The 20,447-nt window shown below is 46.9% G+C and overlaps 2 protein-coding genes across 2 annotated transcripts in view; both read right to left on the minus strand.

Annotated features, from left to right (window-relative positions):
• The window catches only part of EAH_00005050 (hypothetical protein, conserved), a gene marked incomplete at both ends in the record, with an annotated part of 13,395 nt that extends 739 nt beyond the window's left edge, over positions 1 to 12,656 (minus strand). The window contains 16 exons of the mRNA XM_013396676.1: positions 1,194 to 1,280; positions 1,500 to 1,586; positions 2,999 to 3,076; positions 3,409 to 3,469; positions 3,760 to 3,848; positions 4,260 to 4,332; positions 6,490 to 6,563; positions 6,769 to 7,681; positions 7,878 to 8,139; positions 8,833 to 8,932; positions 9,068 to 9,176; positions 9,725 to 9,808; positions 10,368 to 10,463; positions 11,254 to 11,538; positions 11,870 to 12,189; positions 12,324 to 12,656. Of these exons, the coding sequence (XP_013252130.1) occupies positions 1,194 to 1,280; positions 1,500 to 1,586; positions 2,999 to 3,076; positions 3,409 to 3,469; positions 3,760 to 3,848; positions 4,260 to 4,332; positions 6,490 to 6,563; positions 6,769 to 7,681; positions 7,878 to 8,139; positions 8,833 to 8,932; positions 9,068 to 9,176; positions 9,725 to 9,808; positions 10,368 to 10,463; positions 11,254 to 11,538; positions 11,870 to 12,189; positions 12,324 to 12,656 (3,051 nt within the window). The remainder of the gene's footprint in view (positions 1 to 1,193; positions 1,281 to 1,499; positions 1,587 to 2,998; positions 3,077 to 3,408; positions 3,470 to 3,759; positions 3,849 to 4,259; positions 4,333 to 6,489; positions 6,564 to 6,768; positions 7,682 to 7,877; positions 8,140 to 8,832; positions 8,933 to 9,067; positions 9,177 to 9,724; positions 9,809 to 10,367; positions 10,464 to 11,253; positions 11,539 to 11,869; positions 12,190 to 12,323) is intronic.
• Positions 12,657 to 16,098: 3,442 nt separating this feature from the next.
• Positions 16,099 to 18,191, minus strand: EAH_00005060 (hypothetical protein, conserved; the record flags this gene model as incomplete). Its single annotated transcript, XM_013396677.1, has 3 exons — positions 16,099 to 17,679; positions 17,881 to 18,039; positions 18,150 to 18,191. 3 exons carry the CDS (start codon positions 18,189 to 18,191, stop codon positions 16,099 to 16,101), a joined length of 1,782 nt encoding a protein of 593 aa, XP_013252131.1.
• Between the last annotated feature and the right edge of the window lie 2,256 nt (positions 18,192 to 20,447).

The raw sequence follows: 20,447 nt of genomic DNA on the forward strand, positions 1-20,447 counted from the left end.
GTTTACTTTAGCCCCCCGCAGGGACTTATCGCAAGAACAATTTTTTTCAAGTTAAGATTTGTCTTTTTTTGTCTCCTGTCTCCTTTCTATAGTTGAAGTGGCAGATGCGATCACTGCTGCTGCAGCTGCAGCCGCAGCAGCAGCAGCATTTTCAGCAGCATCTGCTGCTTCAGCAGCACCAGCAGCGGCACCAGCAGCAGCTGTAACAGCAGCAGCATAAGCAGCACGATCAGCAGCAGCTGCAGCAGCAGCTGCTGCTGCTGCTGCATTTATGCTTGTTTTAATATGCATGCAAGTTTCGTGCACGAATGCATGCATGCGTTTTCTTGAGATGATTTCTTTACTTTGTTACCCTTTGCCTTAGTTGCATTAACTGCCGCTCAGAGCTCAAGACAAAACTAATAGATTTAGCCCTAAACCCTAAACCCTAAACCCTAAACACTAAACCCTAAACCCTACACTCTAAACCCTCTTTTCTATTCCCATGTAATTTACATGAAGTCTTTATGACAAGAAATGCGTAAATGGTGGGGGTGCTAAACCCTAAACCCTAAACCCTAAATCAAAATCATCCAAGTAGACGCTACTGGCGCCTAGGATTTAGGGTTTAGGGTTTCGAGGTTGGGGTTTATTGCTTTGGGTGTGTTGTTTGGAGTTAAGGGTTTAGAGATAGGGTTTATTGTTCGGTGTTTATTACTTGTGATTTAGGGTTTAGGGTTTAGGGTTTAGGGTTTCGATCGCTGCGGGTAGCGGGAATGATAGAGAGGCGGTCGAGGGGCCCCCGGAAGTTTAACAAAAAATCGCCTGTCTTTCCAGGCTGCAACGCATACACCACACACTAGGGTTTAGGGTTTAGGGTTTAGGGTTTAGGGTTTAGGGTTTAGGGTTTAGGAAAGCACAATACCAGCTGAAGGCAAACCCCAATTTAAATCGATTTTCCTACGTTGAGGTGTCTCTGCTATGCCCTCCTTGAAATAAACAAAATATTCTTGCGGTAGATTGCCCCTAAACCCTAAGCCCTAAACCCTAAACCCTAACCCCAAAAACCAACACAAACCATCTGTATCTCAGCACATGCTAAAATTTGCATACGCATGCTTGCATGCGTGCATGCCCTTAGATGAAAACTGTAAACCCTAAACCCTAAACCCTAAACCCTAAACCCTGAGGGTTTGCTCAGATAAGAGGCATACCTTCCAAGTGATTGGGACTACGGTGTACTCCTCAGAGCCACCGGGTGTACATGCAAAGCAAACAGACAGCGAAATCTTGTTGCCGACCTGAAGAAACAACATCAACTTCATCCTAAACCCTAAACCCTGAACCCTAAACCCTAAACCCTAAACCCTATACCCCAAACCCTAAACCTTAATACCGAAATCCTAAACCCTAAACCCTTACCCCTGATCTTCAGACTCTAAACGCCAAACATTAAACCCTAAACCCTAAGCCTTACCCCCAAACCCTAGACCCTAAACCCTAAACCCTTATGAGCCCACCGTGAAATCTGTCTGTTGTATTAATTCCTCTTGACATATATTTTTGCCTCTAAAGACATAAAGGCCTATCATGCATCCCGCTGTATCCTGCACACCTCAGTACAACCCTAAACCCTAAACCCTAAACCCTAAACCCTAGTTCTGCAGCCTAATCCTCAAACCTTAAACCGTAAACCCCAAGCTAAACCGGGGGACCTATCTGCAGGCGAAGCGTTTAGAAGGGGGCTCAGCAACGTGGAAGGCACCTGTAAAGCCCTAAGGTTTAGGGTTTAGGGTTTAGGGTTTAGGGTTTGGGAATCGAACTTGCTCTTTCTGCTTGGCCCAGCAATCGTCGTGTCTGGCAAGGGTCAATTCTACTTCTGCTGTCTCTGCTGCAATAACATAAAAGCAAGGGTTTTGAAACCATGTTGAGGCGTCTCTCTTTTTTATGCTTGCATGCGGTGTATCTCCGCCTGTCTCCTCGTTATTCAGAGCTCCGCCTGTCCACAGAGACAACCGCCTCCAAATAATGCATGAAAACCCTAAACCCTAAACCCTAAACCCTAAACCCTAGACACGCAATACTGTGCCCAACTTTTAAATCCGCAATCCACAACGAGCCCAAACTCAACTCTAAACCCTAAACCCTCAATGCAATTCCAAAACCCTAAGCCCTAAACCCCAGTCAGTAAACCCTAAATCCCTAAACCCTAAACCCTAAACCCTAACCACAACGCGAAAAACCCTAAACCCTTAACTCTAACACCTTACCCCAACTCCACAACCCCAAACCGCAAACCCTAACGCAACTCCAAAGCGTTAAACGCTAAACCCTAAACCCTAAACCCTCACGTGTTGCTTCTCTGTGAGGCGAGCGCAACAAAGCAGGAAAATTGTAGCAGCCGCCTGCGGTCTCCGCCTCCCAGCGTCCTACAAAAGTTTGATGTTTTGTTGAGTCAAGTTCTTGTACTGTCTTTAAAGAGAAAAAGAGAAAGAAAGCAGTAAAAGAAGTGCTGTTAAGTGTATATAAAAAGATAAAAGAACAATAACAATAAAAATGCTTCTTAAGTATATAAACCAGAAAAAAAAGCAACAAAATAACGTTCTTTAAAGGCACAATCAAGAAATATTGTTCATTGACCAGCTCCAAACCCTAAACCCTAAACCCTAAACCCTAAACCCCAAAAACCCTCTCGTTCTCCAGCCACCTGTAAAGGTAAATCACTAAAGATGTTTAAAGTGAAGGCTCCAAGGGTATCCGCAGTTTCCAAGAAAGGAGAAATAATAAGCGGCCCCTGCAAACCCGCGCATACACCCAATAAACCCTAAACCCTAAACCCTAAACCCCAAAAACCCTCTCGTTCTCCAGCCAAACTCTATATACCGCAAAGCACCCCAAATCATCACGTCTAAACCCTAAACCCTAAACAAACATCTAATCCGCAAACCCTCATAATGAGCTCCAAACGCTAAACCCTAATCCCCAAACCCTAAACCCTAAACCCTAATGTGCAGCCCACCGCGCCGCTTCGGACTGTTAACTTAACAGAACACTTGTCTTCTCCTATGCTGTCAACAAACCACTCGTCTGCTTCAATCTGCAGCAAACAATTGCATGCATATCTGCATGCATATTTGCATGCATATTTGCATGTACAATCTTCTTTCTCTCTTCTTCTTTAAAAAAGGAAGAAAGAAGACGAAGAGAAGCGGCTGTTTGCAGGCTTTCTTTAGGGTTTAGGGTTTAGGGTTTAGGGTTTAGGACTTGATCTAAACCATGGTTTAGGGCTTACACCGAGCAATACAGCCTGAAGCCTAAACCCTCAGGAAAACTAAAAACAGCTAAATAAACCCTAGACCCTGGATTTACAGTTTGGGGTCTACCCAAAACCCTAAACCCTAAACCCTAAACCCTAAAGAAGAGGCTGACCTTCAACTTCCTGTACAACTTTGGAGGAGGTGGAGGCGGCGATACACCAAAGCAATCAACACTGCAGCAACAGCAAACAAACAAAGACAAAAAAAACAAACGAAGAAAAGTACAACAACCCCACCGCTGGAGCAGCCGCAACAAATCTTTACCGAATTCAACCCTAAGATGTTTTATTATTAGTATTACTATTATTTTTATTATTAATTGTTTATTATTATTAGTATTGCTTATTATTATTGTTATTGCGGTGCGCTTCATTAACATAAACATCTCAATATATATTATTTTGTTCTTCGCATTGATGCACTAATAAAATATATTTTTTTGCTTTTCTTGTTTTTCTTTTACTCATCAACTTGCAAACTGCCAACCGCCAAACTTTCTTCCACTTCGTCGGCGTTCTTCGGGTCCCGCATCAAAGCAGCAACCAGCCCAACCTGCAGCAGCAGCAAATGCAGCAGCAGCAGCAAACCCAGCGACAGCAGCAGCAAACGCGGCGGCAGCAGCAGCAAACGCCGACGCAGCAGCAGAAAAGGCAGCAAAGACAGCACAAGCAGCAGCAAACGCAGCATACGCAGCAGCAAGCGCAGCAGCAGCAAGCCCAGCAGCAAAACCAGCAGCAACAGCAACAACAGGGGCCGAAGTGCAATCATCAGAAGCAGAAAGAGAAGCAGCAAGCATCCGCAAAGACCTCTAGGCTGCGCCTGCGCTACGGTTAGCTCGATAGATCGGTGTATGGCTAGCTGGGCAGCTAGCTGGAGAGATAGCTGGCTAGCTGTCCACTCAATCAAGCTAGCCAGCTAGCTAGCTAGCTAGCTAGCTAGCTAGCTTGATGTGGAGAGTCTTACTCGGCTGGGCTGCTCGTTCTTTCTTTTTGCTTTCTGCCGCGAGACAACAATACAAATTGTGGCTTCAGGATATCTGCATGCGCATGCAAAAACGTTTGCATGCATGCAATGTGCATGCAAACTCTTTTCCTACTGCTGCCTAAGCCAGCCCCAAATAAAGACGCCCACTGGCAACTTTATTTTTGCATGCACTCATCTGTACGCGCATGCATAGAGAAAGCGGATAATCCAGCTAGCCACGACTCCCCAGCTAGCCAAACTAGCCTAGCTAGCTTAGCTAGTCTAGCTAGCCAAGTTGATCAAACCAGCCAAGCTAGCCTAGCTAGCCTAGCTAGCTACGCCGTAGGCAGCCTAGGCATCTAAGCTAGCCATGCTAGTCTAGCTAGCCAAGCTAGCCTAGCTAGCTGCGCTCACCAATCTGGTCTAGCTAGGTAAGCTAGCTACTCTGGCTAGCTGGTGCAGTTAGTACAAGCTATGGCTAGCTGCTGCTGCACCTCACCTGGGGTGTACGTACACCGCGTACTGCGGATTTGTCGCCCACGCGGAGTTAAATGCAGCGCCGCGGTGATCGCCGAAAGTCAGAAGCCGTCCTCCTGCATGCAGCAGAGTATGAGTAATTGTTTATTTATTTGTTTATATTATTATTAATTTATTTAATTAATTATATTTCATAATTGTTATAGATAATAGAATTCACGCATTTTATTTAGTTTAGTCTACATAGAGAGAGGGATGGTGTTATATATATATATATATATATATTGTATACATATTATATATATACATATATATACATGTATATACATATTTCTTTTTATGTATTACATGTATACATAGAAGACAGAAACAAACTGCATGCAAATATCTTTTAAGGTGTAGCCCTCTTTGTTTTTATTTTAGCTGCAGCAAATAAACAATGACAACAACTCTACTGGGAGGAGAGGAAGCAAAAGAGCTGGATCCTCTACGTAGTTGTCTGTCTCTGTCTCTGTCTCTCTTTTTCTCTTTGTCTCTGTCTCTGTCTGTCTCTGTCTCTGTCTCTGTCTCTCTTTTTCTCTCTGTCTCTGTCTCTGTCTCGTCTCTCTCTGTCTCTCTCTGTCTCTGTCTCTGTCTCTGTCTCTGTCTCTCTCTCTCTCTGTCTCTGTCTCTGTCTCAGTCTGTCTGTCTCTGTCTCTCTCTCTCTCTCTCTCTGTGTGTGTCTCTCTTTCTTTTTTTCTTTTGTTCTATATAGTTCTGGTTGTAGAGTCGAACCTCTTCCGTTTGTTTTTATTGTTTGGTTTTAAAACATTTAATTATATTATTTTAAAACCTTAAACAAACTCACCTGCAGTACCATGTGTCCATACACCCGAAAATTCATAGTGCTGCGGACGCGGAAGCCTTTCTATATAAACCTGCATGCAATAATAGTAATAGTAACAGTAATAATAATAATAATAATCATAATCATAATCATAATGATCATAGTAATAATAATAAAGCCTTTCTATATACACATGAGTGCAAGCATTAAACAAATAAACCCTTTATATATACGCTTGCATGCAAAAATAATATAATAATAAATAAACCATAGGCTATATACACCTGCATGCAATAATAATAATAGTAATAATAATAGTAATAGTAATAATAATAATAATGATAGATAAACCCTCCTTATGCAGACATGCATGCAAACAATAAATAAATAAACCCTAGCATATACACCTGCATGCAAGCAAGAAATTAACCCTATCCTCTATATATATTTTTAGGATTCGTTTGATGGTGAAAGGAGTATAGGTCTCTTCGTAGCTTTTCAGGTTTATGACTTTGGGGTTTAGGGTTTGATAAAGGGTTTAGGATTTAGGGTTTAGGATTTTGAACCCAGAATTCAGGGTTTAGTGTTTAGAGTGGTGAGGGTACAGCCTTAGACATTAGGGTTTAGGGTTTAGGGTTTAGGGTTTAGGGTTTGATTACTGGGTGGGAGCTGAATGTACGGAAGACGAATTCGTTTGACTTTAAGCTGCTGCTGTCAGGAGGTGCATTTTGGAAGCAGACGACGAGTAAAAGTTTAAAATTTTTTTTTGTTTTATTGTTGTTGTTTGTTTTATTTTTGTTTTGCAGCAAGAGACGCAAACTGCTGTCTCTCCACGGGCCCCGCGGCTCAGGTGCACCCACTAACAAACCCTGCATGCACTTGGCTATGCAGCAGCATCCGCCTTTAAAGGCTTCAATGCATGCAGACATATCTTCTTCAGCTACACCTTGCGACAGCCCCAACAGCTTCGCGTCTGCATGCGACCAGATGCGCCGACAATCCTGCGCACATACACACATAAACCCTAAACCCTAAACCCTAAACCCTATAGCCTACGCTCCAAACCGTAAACCGTAAACCGTATACACTATACCTTAAACCGCAAATCCTAAGCCCTAGACCCTAAACCCTAAGCCCTAAACCTCAAACTCTAATCAGCGTAAGGAAACAATAAACCCTCAGTGCAGATATTGTGGCTGCCCCTACCTTCGGTCTAAACACCGCCAAGCTAATCGGAGCTGCGTCAAGGCTGCAGTCTTGAGTTATAGAAAGGAGGATATCCACATGCTGTTGCTGCTGTTGCTGCTGTTGCTGTTGCTCGTTGCCTTGCTGCTGGGGCTGCTCTTGCCCCGACCTCTGCCCCGTTTGCTGCTGCTGCTGCTGCTGCTGGTGCTCCCTCTGAAGATGGCTTGAGCCATCGTCACCATCGGCAGCAGGTGTAGCAGCAGCAGAAGATGCAGCAGCAGCAGCAGCAGCAGCAGCAGACGCAGGAGAGGGTACATACACTAGAAACATCGGCGCATTAACCCATGCCATATCAAAGCCTTCGGCTTGGCGTTCGTAGCGAACAAAAGCTGAGGGACGGCTGATTGCGGTGTATGTATAGCTCCGCACCGTGCTGTGCCTATGTTGTTGTGCTGCTGCTGCTGTTGTTGCTGAGGTCGGTGTTGCTGCGCCTCGAGACCCCACCCCAGCAGCAGCAGCAGCAGCAGCAGCAACAGCAACGGAAGCGGGAGCAGCAACAGACGGAGCGCGTGCTGCTGCTGAGAAGCCTGCTGTCTTGATACTCGTTTGGTGGGCAGCAGATGGAGCTGTCTCTATTTTCTGGATACACCACCTGTTGTTGGAAGCCCCAGAGAAGGGCCCCCCTAATGAGTTGCATGCATGTGCCTTGCTGCCTGTGGCGCTGCTGATGCTGGGGTCGTTGCTGCGGGGTGATTGCTGCGGGGTTGCTGCTGCTGCTGCTGCTGCTGCAGACAAAGGGCTCCGGACCCAATCTCGAGGTAAACCGCAAAGAGACAATCCCCTCCAGCTGTCTCTTTGAGATGTTACATACACCTCAGCGCCCTCTGCATATCTCCATACTTCGCTCTGCACCGGGGCATTAACGCTGGCCTCCCTGTAGAGTCAACTCAAACCCCACCTAAACCCTAAACCCTAAACCCTAAAACCTTAAACCATAAACCCTGATCCATAAACCCTGGACACTATCCGCTAAACCCTAAATCCTAAACACTAAACCCTACGCCCTGAACCGTAAACCCTATACCCTAAACCCTCAAAGCTGCAGCACAAGAAAGCAGCTTCTAACACACCGGTTTTCTTCTTGACACCCCTGAATACATGCATGCATTGCATGCATTGCAGGCATTGCATGCGATTGGCTAACAAAGTCAGCCGTTGGTGGTGGGGCTGCTCGCGGTGTATACAGCGGCTGCAAGGGAAATGGCCTTCTTTGCTGAGGAGGCAAATAATGACAGAAACAAATGTTGGTGAACACCTCAAGAAATGTCTCGAATTTCATCCAAAAGGCAGCAGGGGTATCGCCGAATTTGTAGTTGAGTTTGTCTTTTAAATCTGCAGCATGCATGCAAAAAGAAACAAAAGAACAAATAAGCTTTTTCCATTCTTTATAAAGGCTATTATATGAACCACAACCAGCTGCTTTCCCTGATGTAATGATAATAATAATCATCATGAGATTATTATTATTATTATTATTATTATTATTATTATTATTATTATTATTATTATTATTATTATTATTTAGTGATTGTTATTGTTATTATCATCATTAGGGGGGTGTAAACTTGAAGATTGATGAAATGGTTTGCAAAATGATTTAAAAATCGCTGTTTAAAAATATTTGTAAATTGTTTATAATTTAAGATTATAAATAATTTTTGCAAGTATTATCTTTTAAATTGTGTGAGGCAAGAAATAGAGTGTATGAAATTGAAACCCATACTAACATTATTAAATAAAGCACTATTAGTTTATTAATATTATTATTAATACACTTGTTGCAGCAGCAGCAACGCTGATGAAGGGAGGCGCTGCTGGTGCATCAGCTTGGGCAGCAAAGTGCTGCCTCAGTAGCAGCACTGCTGATGCTGAGGCAGCAGCACTGCTGCTGCGGAGTGAATGTAGTTGCTGCTACTGCGGCGGCAAATCTGCGGCTAAACCAGTGCGCTGCTGCTGCAACAGTGCTGCTTCTGCTGCTGCTACTTCTGCTGTTGCAGTGTTGCACCGCTCTCAGTTGCCGCACACCAGGGTATTGCGTCCATGAGCGATGGTAATCTGAGAATTCTCCTCGCCAAGTCGGGACCTTCCAGGGGTTATGAAGGCGTAGCAGCCGCAACTCGTCGACCTGTGAGGACCGTACACACCCCACGCATGCATTCGCACTTGCAAAGGTGTAGGGTTTAGGGTTTAGAAGTGAAGGCCGGCAATGCTTGAGGAGGGCGTTTCAGCAATTCAGCGTCGCTTTTTCTGGTGTACGCACCCGGACAACATCGATGATGGTGTAGTGTCTGTCTGGCAGAATGTTGTCTTTTTCGATATCTGCACCACGAGCGACGCAGCTAAGAAAACAGCCCCCAAAGTTGAAAGTCCTGTACAAAGAAGAACACACTATCAGCCGTAAACCCTAGTGCATGCATGCATGAATGCATGCATGCGCGTGATGGATTGTGACGGTGGTGTCGGTTGGCTTTGTACGTTTCATTTCCATTTAAAACGCTCCTAAGAAGAACCTTGAAGCGCAACCCATGCATGCCATAGTGCATGCACTAGCGTCCTAGATCAGAACAAGGGGCGCCTAGATGCCTCCTTTTACTAATAAATAATATATATATATATATGACGGGGAGTGCCGCTCTACATAGAGAAGCGCGTTTATGCGGGTGTATATCGATTGTCTTACTTTCGGAGTTTGGCCCAAAGAACCGGAGCATCGAAACATTGAATTTCCCTTTCTTCAACTGTGCATACACCTCGCGCCAAATATCGGATATACCCAGTGACAATAATATATATTTCAACAGCAGGCAGCGGATTCCTTTCTTCATGCCGCTCCTGTTTGCGTACCTTCGCTGTTTTACTACTACCAAATGTAACTACAAATGCACTCATGGTAGCCAGTGCTGCATGCAAAGCAGACCGCCAAACAAATTGCACTCTCGGCATGAAAAGGAAAAACGCACCAACGCCTCCCGTCAGGTCTACAGCAATATCTCGAAAGGCCCTGAAGACGCCCAGCGTAATCAATAAACAATAATAATGCACATGGTAAGACATTTGCATGAATACATGCATATATATATATATATATATGCGCATTTTATAAAACATCCATGTATGTCCTACGTATATATATATTATATATATATGTACATATATACGTAAATATATATATATTATATATATTTGAAAATATGCATGCATCAATACATATATCATATATATATATATATATATATATACATATATATATATATATATGTATATGATATTTGTATACTATATATATCTTGGCATTTGCGTTACTGTTGTTGGGGGTATTCAGAGCATGTTCTATCCGAGCAATCACTTTTTCTCTGGTTCTCGTCGCTGGAGTTGGACATCACCCAACGGAAATCTTTTTATCAAGGGCATCGCTACAACTAATTTTCTACGTCCGTTGCTGGAAAGAAGTACAATAAATACGAGCTTTCTATATCTGCACTGTTTTTACAGTTTGAATGATTCAAATACGCATCAGCAGCAATTGAGGGGCAGGGAAGCGGGAGTGAGGAGAATCGAACCTCTGCGCTACCCCTTCGTAAGAGCCAAGAAACTTGGCGTACGCCTTCTCCAGAAGAGGCAGCCAAACCTCCTCGAATGCGTGGCAGTGAGAAAAACTGCGAAAAAAATAAAAAAGGTAGCAACAGGATCATCTAGGCTTCCAGAGATATAACACGCAGTGGCAGCTGCAGGACTGCGGCAGATTCGGCAGCAGCAGAAGCAGCAGCACAGGAAGAGCAAGAACGAGAGCAAGAACAAGAACAGCAGGAACAAGAACGAGGACGGGACCAGGAACAAGAAGGAGAAAACCAAGGACAGGAACGAGAACAAGAACGAGAACAACAAGAAGAAAAACAAGAACAAGAACAGCAAGAACAAGAACAAAATCAAAAGCAAAGACGGCCGCCAGAACAAGAGCAAGAACAAACCGAACAATAGGTAGTGACACACGGAACGTAGATAGCTGCTATGTAGAGTGCTACACCATTTTCTATTGTCTATTTTCGCGTTTCCAGGGGTAAAACATCAGGCGGAGGGTTCGATTCAAAATTTCTGTGTTTAGATTCCTCATCGAATTACCAGGCTGACATACTCGGAAAGGGGATCAAGAGAGGAGAAATGAATGGGCTTTACGACTAAACAAAAGAGAGCTCTAACCCTAAACCCTTAAACGCTAAGATCCTAAACCCTAAACTCTAAAGTCTAAAACCGTAAACCATAAACACTAAACCCTTTCGACAACTGCGATAAGGTAGGTAGAGCAATGGCTGTTTCGCATATATCAACGGGGAGATTCACGTGACAGGGAAAGAGAAGTGTGTCTGTTTTCTTTTAGGATATATTTGATCATTTTTTCAAGCAGTTCTAGTATAACATTAGCATTCAACTTTGGCGATAAAGGCTCACGCGAATTCTACGGGAGAGTCAGCGCCGTCTGCTTGTGTGTGTGCTGGGTCCACAGAGCATCGTTCGCCACGTTTGTTCTTTTGTTTTGTTCCACCTAAGTGAGCATGATGAGATTGTTGCCCAGCAACTGCTGCGTCTGGTTGCGTGCCCTCCGCCTCTGCAGGAGCAGCAGCAGCGGCAGCGCCAGAACCGCTTCCTTCGTCGAGTGGCTGAACTGCTCCTGGTGCGACTGTTCCTTTCCTGGTGCTCCTTCGAGCTCTGTGGCCCTCTATGCCTCCAGCTCTACTGCAACAGCGAGACCTCCGCGTATGTTCTTTAGGCTGCTGAGAGAGACGACAAGGTAAGCGCGTGTCCACCGAAACCACTTCGCGTTGGCTCCCCCGGAAGAAAGCGGCACAAAATATGCCGCGAGCACTGCAGCGACAGAGAGATACATACAGATACCAATGCAGTGGTTTCACAGCTGAACCTCTCAACCGCTGCAACTTTTAAGCCTCTGGGGGCGCTCTACGCGAAATTAGTTGCCGCGGCCTTGAGCGACCCTGAGGTGAGAAACGCCAGCATCAACTTTAAGCCAAAGGCCTCGGAATTCATTTATATTTATTTATTTATTTACCGCCACTCCTGGGGATGCACCAGCGCCTCCCTGATGAGGCGGGGGTTTGAGGCTGCTAGTCCGCTGGCCGCAGCAGCGAATGCGCGGGAAGGCAGAATACCCTGAGCCACCGTTGAAGCGATTCGGTTGCTGCTAAACAGAATGGCAGTTTTCTCTGGTTGCTGCAATTGCATGGGTTTTTCCTGCAACTGTTGCTGCTGCGGCTGAGGGCGCGAGACCCGCTGGGCTTTGCACTGTTGTTGTTGAATGCGCTGAACGATTTCGTCAGGCCGCACCCACAGCAGCTCTTTCAATACACCTGCAAATTCCCCCCCGCTCCCCTGGATACAGCACAAGCGAACAAATGGGCATGCGAGTCCCGCTGATACATTTGCGCTAGATTCGCTGGTTATGCTGTACCCATCGCTGACTCTACAAACAAACTGCAAAGCAAGTACCCACAGTGAAAACACACGGGAGGATGCGTAGAGTCTTCAGAGTGAAGAGGAGGAAAGTCAGGATCCTCAAAAAGGCCATCTTCTCCCAACGCCCCATGTTTCTGCAGGAGGGCCCTGCAGGTACACACCAGAAACGAATCCTCCTTCGGCTGCACTAGCTGCTGCTGCTGCTGCTGTTGCTGTTGCTGCTGTTCTTGCTGCTGTTCTTGCTGCTGGTCTTGCTGTTGTTCTTGCTGCTGTTTCTGCGGTTCCTGGGTCGGCAGCAAAGGTTGGCTAGATGATGCCTCGCTCGTTTCTTCCTTCGCCGACTGTCGCTCGAGGCCGCCGGGAAGGGCAGTCTGTGGCTCCATGGGTATTCGCCTGGAAATATATCATTATAAGCCCCTATCGTCTAGTGGTCCAGGACATCTTTTTATGCTGCAGTGGGGGATTTTTTGCAGTGAAAAGGGATTTTGTGAGGAGTAGTGAAATGGTAAAGCTGAATTAGTTTAATCTTTGCCTGTTGTTCGATGGTCTGAGGCATGGATCGCTTCTGGTATGTAGTTCGGCGTTGCTGAACGCCAGCTGGTGCAAGGCGTACGTTCGAATCCTTTAGAGGAACTCTCTACAAAGAATGCAGTGTCTAGACACGACGTTCCTGGAACACCTGCATCGTAGTTAAGCACTTTGGGTACCCGGAACAGAACAAGAAGCCCGATTAACCGTGCATATTCTGTCGCAGCTGCTTGGAATGATGCACTGGGTTGGAGGCCTGACTGTTGTTAGCATGTAGCATTATTGGAGGAACGCGGCTCTCTCTAGCTGCCTGCTGAACATTCCTTCAAGGGCAATGAAAGCGGATATTTATCAGCTTTATTCATTGATTCACAATTACATGCATCTGATGCCAAGCCCCGTGAGTCAGCGAATGCATCTGTGGGCAGCCCCGTGGTTCAGCTTGATTGGCGGCGGAGATCGTCTTGTTCGGTAATATCATTTCAGCACCTCAGAGCCCGGAAACAATCACATCTTGAGGAACTCGCGTGCATGAACGCCTTCACAAGCAGCAATTAACACCCCTCAGCTGACGTGGATTTGTATAAATGCATCGTCCAGCATCAGGCATCAACTCCAGCAGCGAAGAGACGACGTCAGACGTAAAGCAAACAGAACTCGGTCGCAGGTACACTATGCAGCTTTGCTCCGTTCTTCTAATACAGGATGCCGGACTACTATAGGGTGGGGGCACTGACGAACTGTAGCCGATCTAGCCCTGTTAGTCAGCTGAGACTCTTCTGTTAACAACACCAATCGAGAGACAATTTTGAGTATTAACGATTCCTGGTTTTCAAAATGAGGGTTGTGTTATTCTTGGATGTAACATATTGCGTCTTATTTACTGAAAAACTCCTCGCCCGCAGTAATCGACAAAAAAAAACCGTTTCCCCGGTTTTCTGGTTGACTAACATCATACTTCCTTACCGTGCTGACAAACTACAGAAAGGAGTCCCGCGCATTTTTCTCATTCTGTCCTTGGCCATAGCACAATGCGCCCTGTCAGATAGTGGAAAAGGGGCTAATAAAGTGTGAGTGACCGCAACGAAAGTGAGATGTGAGGTTCCCGATGGAGTGGGCACAGGCTTTGTCAGCTCTTCACCGCATAACTCGAGCGGCTGGTGGCATGCATGTCTTAATACCCGCTCTCTTTATCTGAACAAGAATCTTTACTACTAAACTGTCACTTTTGCGCATCTGTGCGCGTGTCAATGGTCGCTTGAGACGAACCTGACTTTTCCACAGGCTTTTTTGGCATTTATCCTTCACGTCAAGAACTATCTACCCTGTTTGCAGCCACAAAACCCACCATATGAGAGAGCGGTGGCCTAAATGAAAGCGAAAAGCACGAACGGGACCTACTGCGCCACTGGAAATATTCAACTCTACGAGCTGGCAGAGTCCACATCGGACATCACCCGAAGAAAATGGAAGACGCACCCCCACCTTATACAGATAGAGGATTGCCGATATAATCGAATCAAAAGGTGAACTTTTCCTCGGTAGCTATACGTGACGTTGGCGTAAAATATGCCTCCGCCTTCAACTGAACACCAGGCCTCAAGTCTCGACGAGGCGCTGTCAACTACGATGCGACTACAAATGCAACCATATTTAGCGCAACAATTGGACCACTTCATTAAAATTAATTTTTTCATGATGAATTGCCTATTTGCCCACAAATTAGAAATGAATCGTGAAAGGGACCCAACGCGCGAGGTCACTGTGTGGGCAAGGTGGCCCCACATGGAGTCTCTGCTTCCTCCGTAAACCCACCCCCAGCATGAACCGCCAGTGTTATGAAGTCAAAAATTAGTTCTATCGAAGATGTTAATGGAGAAAAAGCAAGTGAATTCCACGGCACACCACTACAGCTACTACAGCTGGTAACTTCCCTGTCATAATCCAGGCATGCATACATTTAAGCTAGGCAAAATGCGCATCGCGCATGGGCGGAAGAGGAGCAGAAACCGCATTCTGTTTTTGTTGTTCTGACCGAAGGAGTTCAAATGAACGGGACATTTCCCAGGATGGGACCGGGCCACCCAACCGTGCATGCGTTGTGCCTCATGTGGCACACTGTCGGGCGGCTGTGAACTCACTCTCTAATCCTAGACTCTCAATGAAATATCCTTGGTATCTGCCTTTGCCTCAGGAGCAGTGTAGTTTCCCCCGCGAAAAAGCAGTTCGTGCTTTAGGCCCGAAATGCAACTCTACGGCCCCCCGCATGGAAGACTGACCCATAAACTGTTCCTGCTCCCGAAAGCCATGATTTGTGCGATTTTAGTCAAAACAGCAGAGGAGTTAAGTATGCTCATGCTGGTTTTGCTGGTTTGTCTTCCGCAAGACTGTCATAGTTTCGTAGAAAAGGCACTGCACCCCCGCTCTTGGTGGGGCAAAAAATGTACCTCAGCTCCATTTGGCGGTCCTGTATCCTCCTGTTGGTTGTAGAATACCAATAAAGAGCAGACCGCACTGCATCACGGAAATTCGCAGACTGATAGTCCATAAAGCAACAGTAGCTTCACACCACCCCCGACACTGGCATTGTCAAAAGTCCACAGCCCAGGCAAACACATTCACTGTGCGGCTGCGAGGTGGTTGCAGCAGTAGGGTATGAAACAAAATTGAAGAAGTGTTTTGTGCTGCGGGAATCACGTGGAGTGATATGGAATGCAGAAGGCACCGCCCAACTGCCAGGCCATGTATCTAGCACTCCAGATCTGCTGCCTGAATTCATGTGGCAGAAAAAAAAAACCTGGCTGCCAACCAAGTGGGGGGGTTTTCCCAGGCAGCAAGCATAAGAAACGTCCATGATCGATACACTGCAGATATATCCTCACAGAAAACCATACCGCGGACGCTCTGATCCAACGAAAGTATGAGTTTACCCGGGTTTTTCTTGAAAATGCAGCGCACAGTCCCATACGCTATGATGTTTGTCACTGACGGTCAGTAAAACAACAAGAACGAACATGTGTAAGGGCACAATCTTCTCGGCATGCTGCGCATCTCAAGCGTCCTCTTTGGCTGCCCATCATATCAACCCGCGCAACCGCCACAAGAATCACCATGCGTAGTCAAGGACTAAATCGCTGGTGCGTCTGCAGGCAATCGCCTGTGTTTTTCCGGGTGCCTCTGTAATACAGCGCCCATTTCGAGAAAACACATCCTTCCTGTACGTTGTTCTCCCTCGCCTAAAATGTCCCTCTTTGCGGTCAGACAAACCCGCCCGTGCAGATGTGTGCAAACGAAATCTTAAGGACGTGTCTGCGCGTTGTCGCGTTGATGCCCTCCTGAGCGCAGAAAGCTAAGCCCTGTCGACCAGAAGTCTAATTCCACTAAATCAAAAGGTGTTGTGGTGCCAGCAGGTCGAAGAACTTCAGGGGGCCACGGCTGCGCGGGGTCCCCCAGAGGTACCCCATAGAAGGGAGTCTGACTATCGCTTTCGTGTGGAAGTTGCACTCCGTTCCCACGATCTAAATTCAAGTGAATACCTGAACTCAGGATGTCACCCTTGGCCTCCCAAAGGAAGCGCAACGCTGCAAAATCTCGTTGCAAGCCTAGCTCGTCAGCATCTTGAATTGGTGCTTCGACTGCACCCTCAGTGGCAGGCAAAGTGATAGAGGTGGAACCCTCATTTCTCCACACTGAGTGGTCCTCGGGATAAACAATCTCCGGAGAAGGTATCCGCACGGAAGGCGAGGAGGAATGGGTGTGCCGCTCTTCTCTCCCTACTCCAGGCCGAGGCCGAGGCAGAGGCAGAGGCAGTGCAGGGGGGTTTGAAGAAAACAATGCATAAAACGGGGGGTAGTTTGGAGTGTGTTCGGGCATGTGCAGTGCTTGTCTCGATGTCGAGAAGGTCGTTTTTACTGAAGGGGTGAACTCATAGGAAGAAGCCTCCTCAAGCATTTCGGAATCCTCAAAATTGCTTGGCGTGTACTCTTCCGTCGCAGAAAATTCCCCTAGAGTTAGTTCTTCTTCCCCTTCTGAATATTTAGCCAAAAGTTGCGTCCTTTGTACCTCTTCCACCTGAGTCATCAACTGCAAGATTTGGCCTTCAGCCCCAGGCAAAGGACCATATTTTTTAGCAGTCTCAACACCAGCCTGGCCGAAGATCAGTTTCAGTTTCGCAGCCGCTTGAAGCTCGCTCAGGCAATATACTGCTGCCGGAATCCTCAACAATTGCCTTCGGCGTGTGCGGAGTGTCGCAGCAATCGTGAGAAGTACTCGCTTGCTCAATAGCTCCAAAGGCATCCCAGCATCTGCTGGACTCCATCGATCCAACTCTAGCAGCGCCCCATGCACTAAGCTCCACGCTGCATTCTGCACCATCACTAATTCTTCTAGCATGCATGTACGTTCATCCGGAGTCATGACTGGCAGTTCCGCACGTCTGATTCGACTGAATGAATAAAGCTTGCATGCTCGGAGCAGTCGATACACCTGCCTCGAAAACGGCATCATGTGTGGGGTTCCTCGGACAAGGAAACGAGCCAAACTGAGAAGTTGAACTGCTGAACTTCTCCTCCGTTCCTCCAACTCTGGAGACAGAAAAGCAGAGAGTGTAACTTGTTCAATCGTTGCAAATGCGACAAGCACACCCATCGTCCTGAGGCCGTCCAGACAAAGCATCTTCGTAATCGTTCGCCAACCAATGGCGAACACTTTCTCTTGCGTTATCAATAAAGCCCGAAGTCTCTCTTCCATACCTGGATTCGCATCCGAAGCAGCATCGGCCGCCCTTCCCTCTGAAGTATAGCTAGGGTTCCCACATGCTTGGAGGTAACCTCCCCCTTCAGCCAGCGACCTACGAGAGGCTCTAACAAGCGATTTAGCCTGAAGGAATGCGCACCTCAAAATTAAAAAGGCAACTGCTGCCACAGCCCCTGTGAAGATGAGACCTGTGGCGAAATGGCGGGGAGTTGGCCTTAGCCTGCGATAAACCAGTGGATGCATCTTCCCCCTCAACATCCAAATCCCGCCCGAATATATAGAGGGGCCACGATCAAGCAAATCCCCATGGCTGGGGCTTCTCACCAATGGTAACGCGGTTTCACCATCCTGTGCAGCCTCTGGAAAAACTCGCGCGGGAGCATCGCTCGCGCCACTCAGTCGTGCAAACAACAGCAGGCTCAATCCAGCCAGCCAAACGGAACAAATGCCAAGACGTGAAGAGTTATGTTTACAAAATGCTCCCTGAGTGAGTGGAGGAAACTCCACAGTGACGAACCACATGTCTGGGACCACCGAGCACAGGCTGTTCAATAATGGAGCATGTATAGCCAGGGCCTGTGAAACGGCCTCACAAAAGAGAAGTCGTCAGCGCAGACTCCCCGCAGTCCTTCCATAACGAGATTAAAGCACTCAGTTTTTTAAGAAGGCAAAGATTCGAGAATCAACTGGCAAAAAAGAGGCCTGCTTAAAATCGGTGCTCGACGACGGACCGGCGTGAGATCAAGACACCGTGTAGGGAAGAAGAGAACGCCCCTTTTTCGTAGCGATTTACGACAGTTTTCCTCTATCATGTTTAGCTCTGGTTGAAAACTGTACTTCAACGGCGTGCTGATCATGCTGATCACGTCGCCTTGCTGTCTGCCACGCGGAGATTCCCATTTCGTCGGGGCACGAGAGGAAGGGGCTGAATTCAAGTAACCCCATAAAATTCCGAAGAGCCTTTTCAAAAAAGACTCGCTTGTTGCTGCTGTTTCCAATAAGCCTTTGCAATAAATGTTTCGCCAGCATCTGCTGTTCCCAGCTGGCCTGATGCACGGCTTACCGTGATGTCAGGAAGCCATTGACCGATGCACTCGACGTACCAGAGGCATAAACAAACAAGCGCTTCAAAGCATGACGAGCCCGGTCGAGAGTAATAAGCCAAATAAGTAGTTATTTTCGTCTTTCTTTTGCGGCAAGGATCATTGGAGGGTTCGTCCAGTGGACCCCGTGGGTGCCCTTGCGGTGTCCCTGGTCGCTTCTTTTAAACGTGGGCAAAAACACGCGACTATAGGCGCTTTTAGTACATGGATATACACATTATGGCTTTCAATGCACACATAATGCAAGCCATAAGGCGGACGACTTGCTTTGCAAGTCATTCAGCAAGAAGACTGGTAGCACCAGTTAACAGATTCCCCATATTTGAGCTTGTTCATGCTGGTAAGATGCAAAACGGTCCATCTGAGGTTGGTGCCTGAGTGCAGAATAGCTACTACTAAAATATCTGCCCTTCTATCGACGTACTTTGCTCTTCAAAGTGCACCTTTTTCAGATAAACATTACCAACTGTACCTAAGGTCGGTAAGGGGTTCATTTTATTGGAGGAGGAGGCACGGCGTTGGTGGCTGTATCAAAGTAAAGCTACCAATTTTCTTGAGCACATCCGAACTCTGGAAGCTTTCTGTAATGGCAGAATTAAGAAAACTTTAAACGAGGAAAGTTGTCATCGAAAAGCACCACCGCCTGGAGAACAAAAGTTTAGATCTCCAACGGTGAACTCGGAGCCTCTATATCAATAACTCGTTGCAGGCCTGCCACCTGAAGGGTCAGTCAGTAAGCAGCTGGGTCGCTGAAAACAACAAGAAGGGGGAAGGGTGGAATTGGTCAAGATGAAGTAGTAGTTCCCCACAGAAGAGGAGGGAAAGGCCACGTTCACTGCCCTAACTGAACGAAAAACAAAACGTTTTGGAAGTGACCCGGATATGTAATCTATAGATATGGCGGCTGCGAGTGCCCTCCCTCCCAGAAATAGATTTTGCAGCGAGAACAGGCGGTAGCCCGAGAACCCGGTACTCGGAGAGCCCGCCAAAAGTGTCGAGAGGCGTACTCCCTTCACGTGTATCAATCAGTGTACCCTGATTGGCGATTTAAGGAGTTTGAAAGACTCAAAGGAGCTGGAGAAGCAAGATTTTGAGCAACATGGCCAGGGCAACTAGCAATCAGGCCATCGCCATGTCCCCTATAGAGCGTGGGGCGACACGATGTGGAGAGAAACGGCAGCAGCTGCAGCTGCAGATTATCCGCGAATAAATGGTTTGCGCAAACAAGTTCGTGTTAGAGCTCAGGGCTTGCTAACGTCACTGGACAAAGGCTGTGAAGTGGATCTGATATGACATCCATAGCACGGGGAGTCCACCTACACAGTCCCTCGAGTAATCTCCACGACTAAGCTTTGCCGATGACAGATCTTCGGCATGCACTGCGGGCTCAATTAACAAGTGCGCCATATTACCATGGTACGATATTTCGACGCTATGCCAGTTTACGACCACACATTCCTATGCATGTAATAGGTGTCTCAGAGGAGAGCGCAGATGAGGCCTTCACTACACACTAATGAGATCCGTGAGTTTCAAGGATGCTCCTGCCTATCAATTCCTCACGAGCACCTAGTTACCCTCCGCGACTCCGCGTTCTAGACTACTGCCGTCGGCATACTTAGCAGGGCTTGAAGTTGGATCAAATGTATTGTTTTTTGACAAGTCCAGTTGCACGTAGATAAACGGGCTCGTATCTTCATATCTACCGGCTCCCCGGATCCAATCGTTCTTCTCCGATGTGATCTGCAACCCTCCCTTCGCGTCGAGCTACCTCGGCTTCGCCGTCAG

The sequence above is a fragment of the Eimeria acervulina genome, genomic scaffold (genome assembly GCF_000499425.1).
Source record: "Eimeria acervulina Houghton genomic scaffold, Eah_scaff20, whole genome shotgun sequence".
NCBI lineage: Eukaryota > Apicomplexa > Conoidasida > Eucoccidiorida > Eimeriidae > Eimeria > Eimeria acervulina.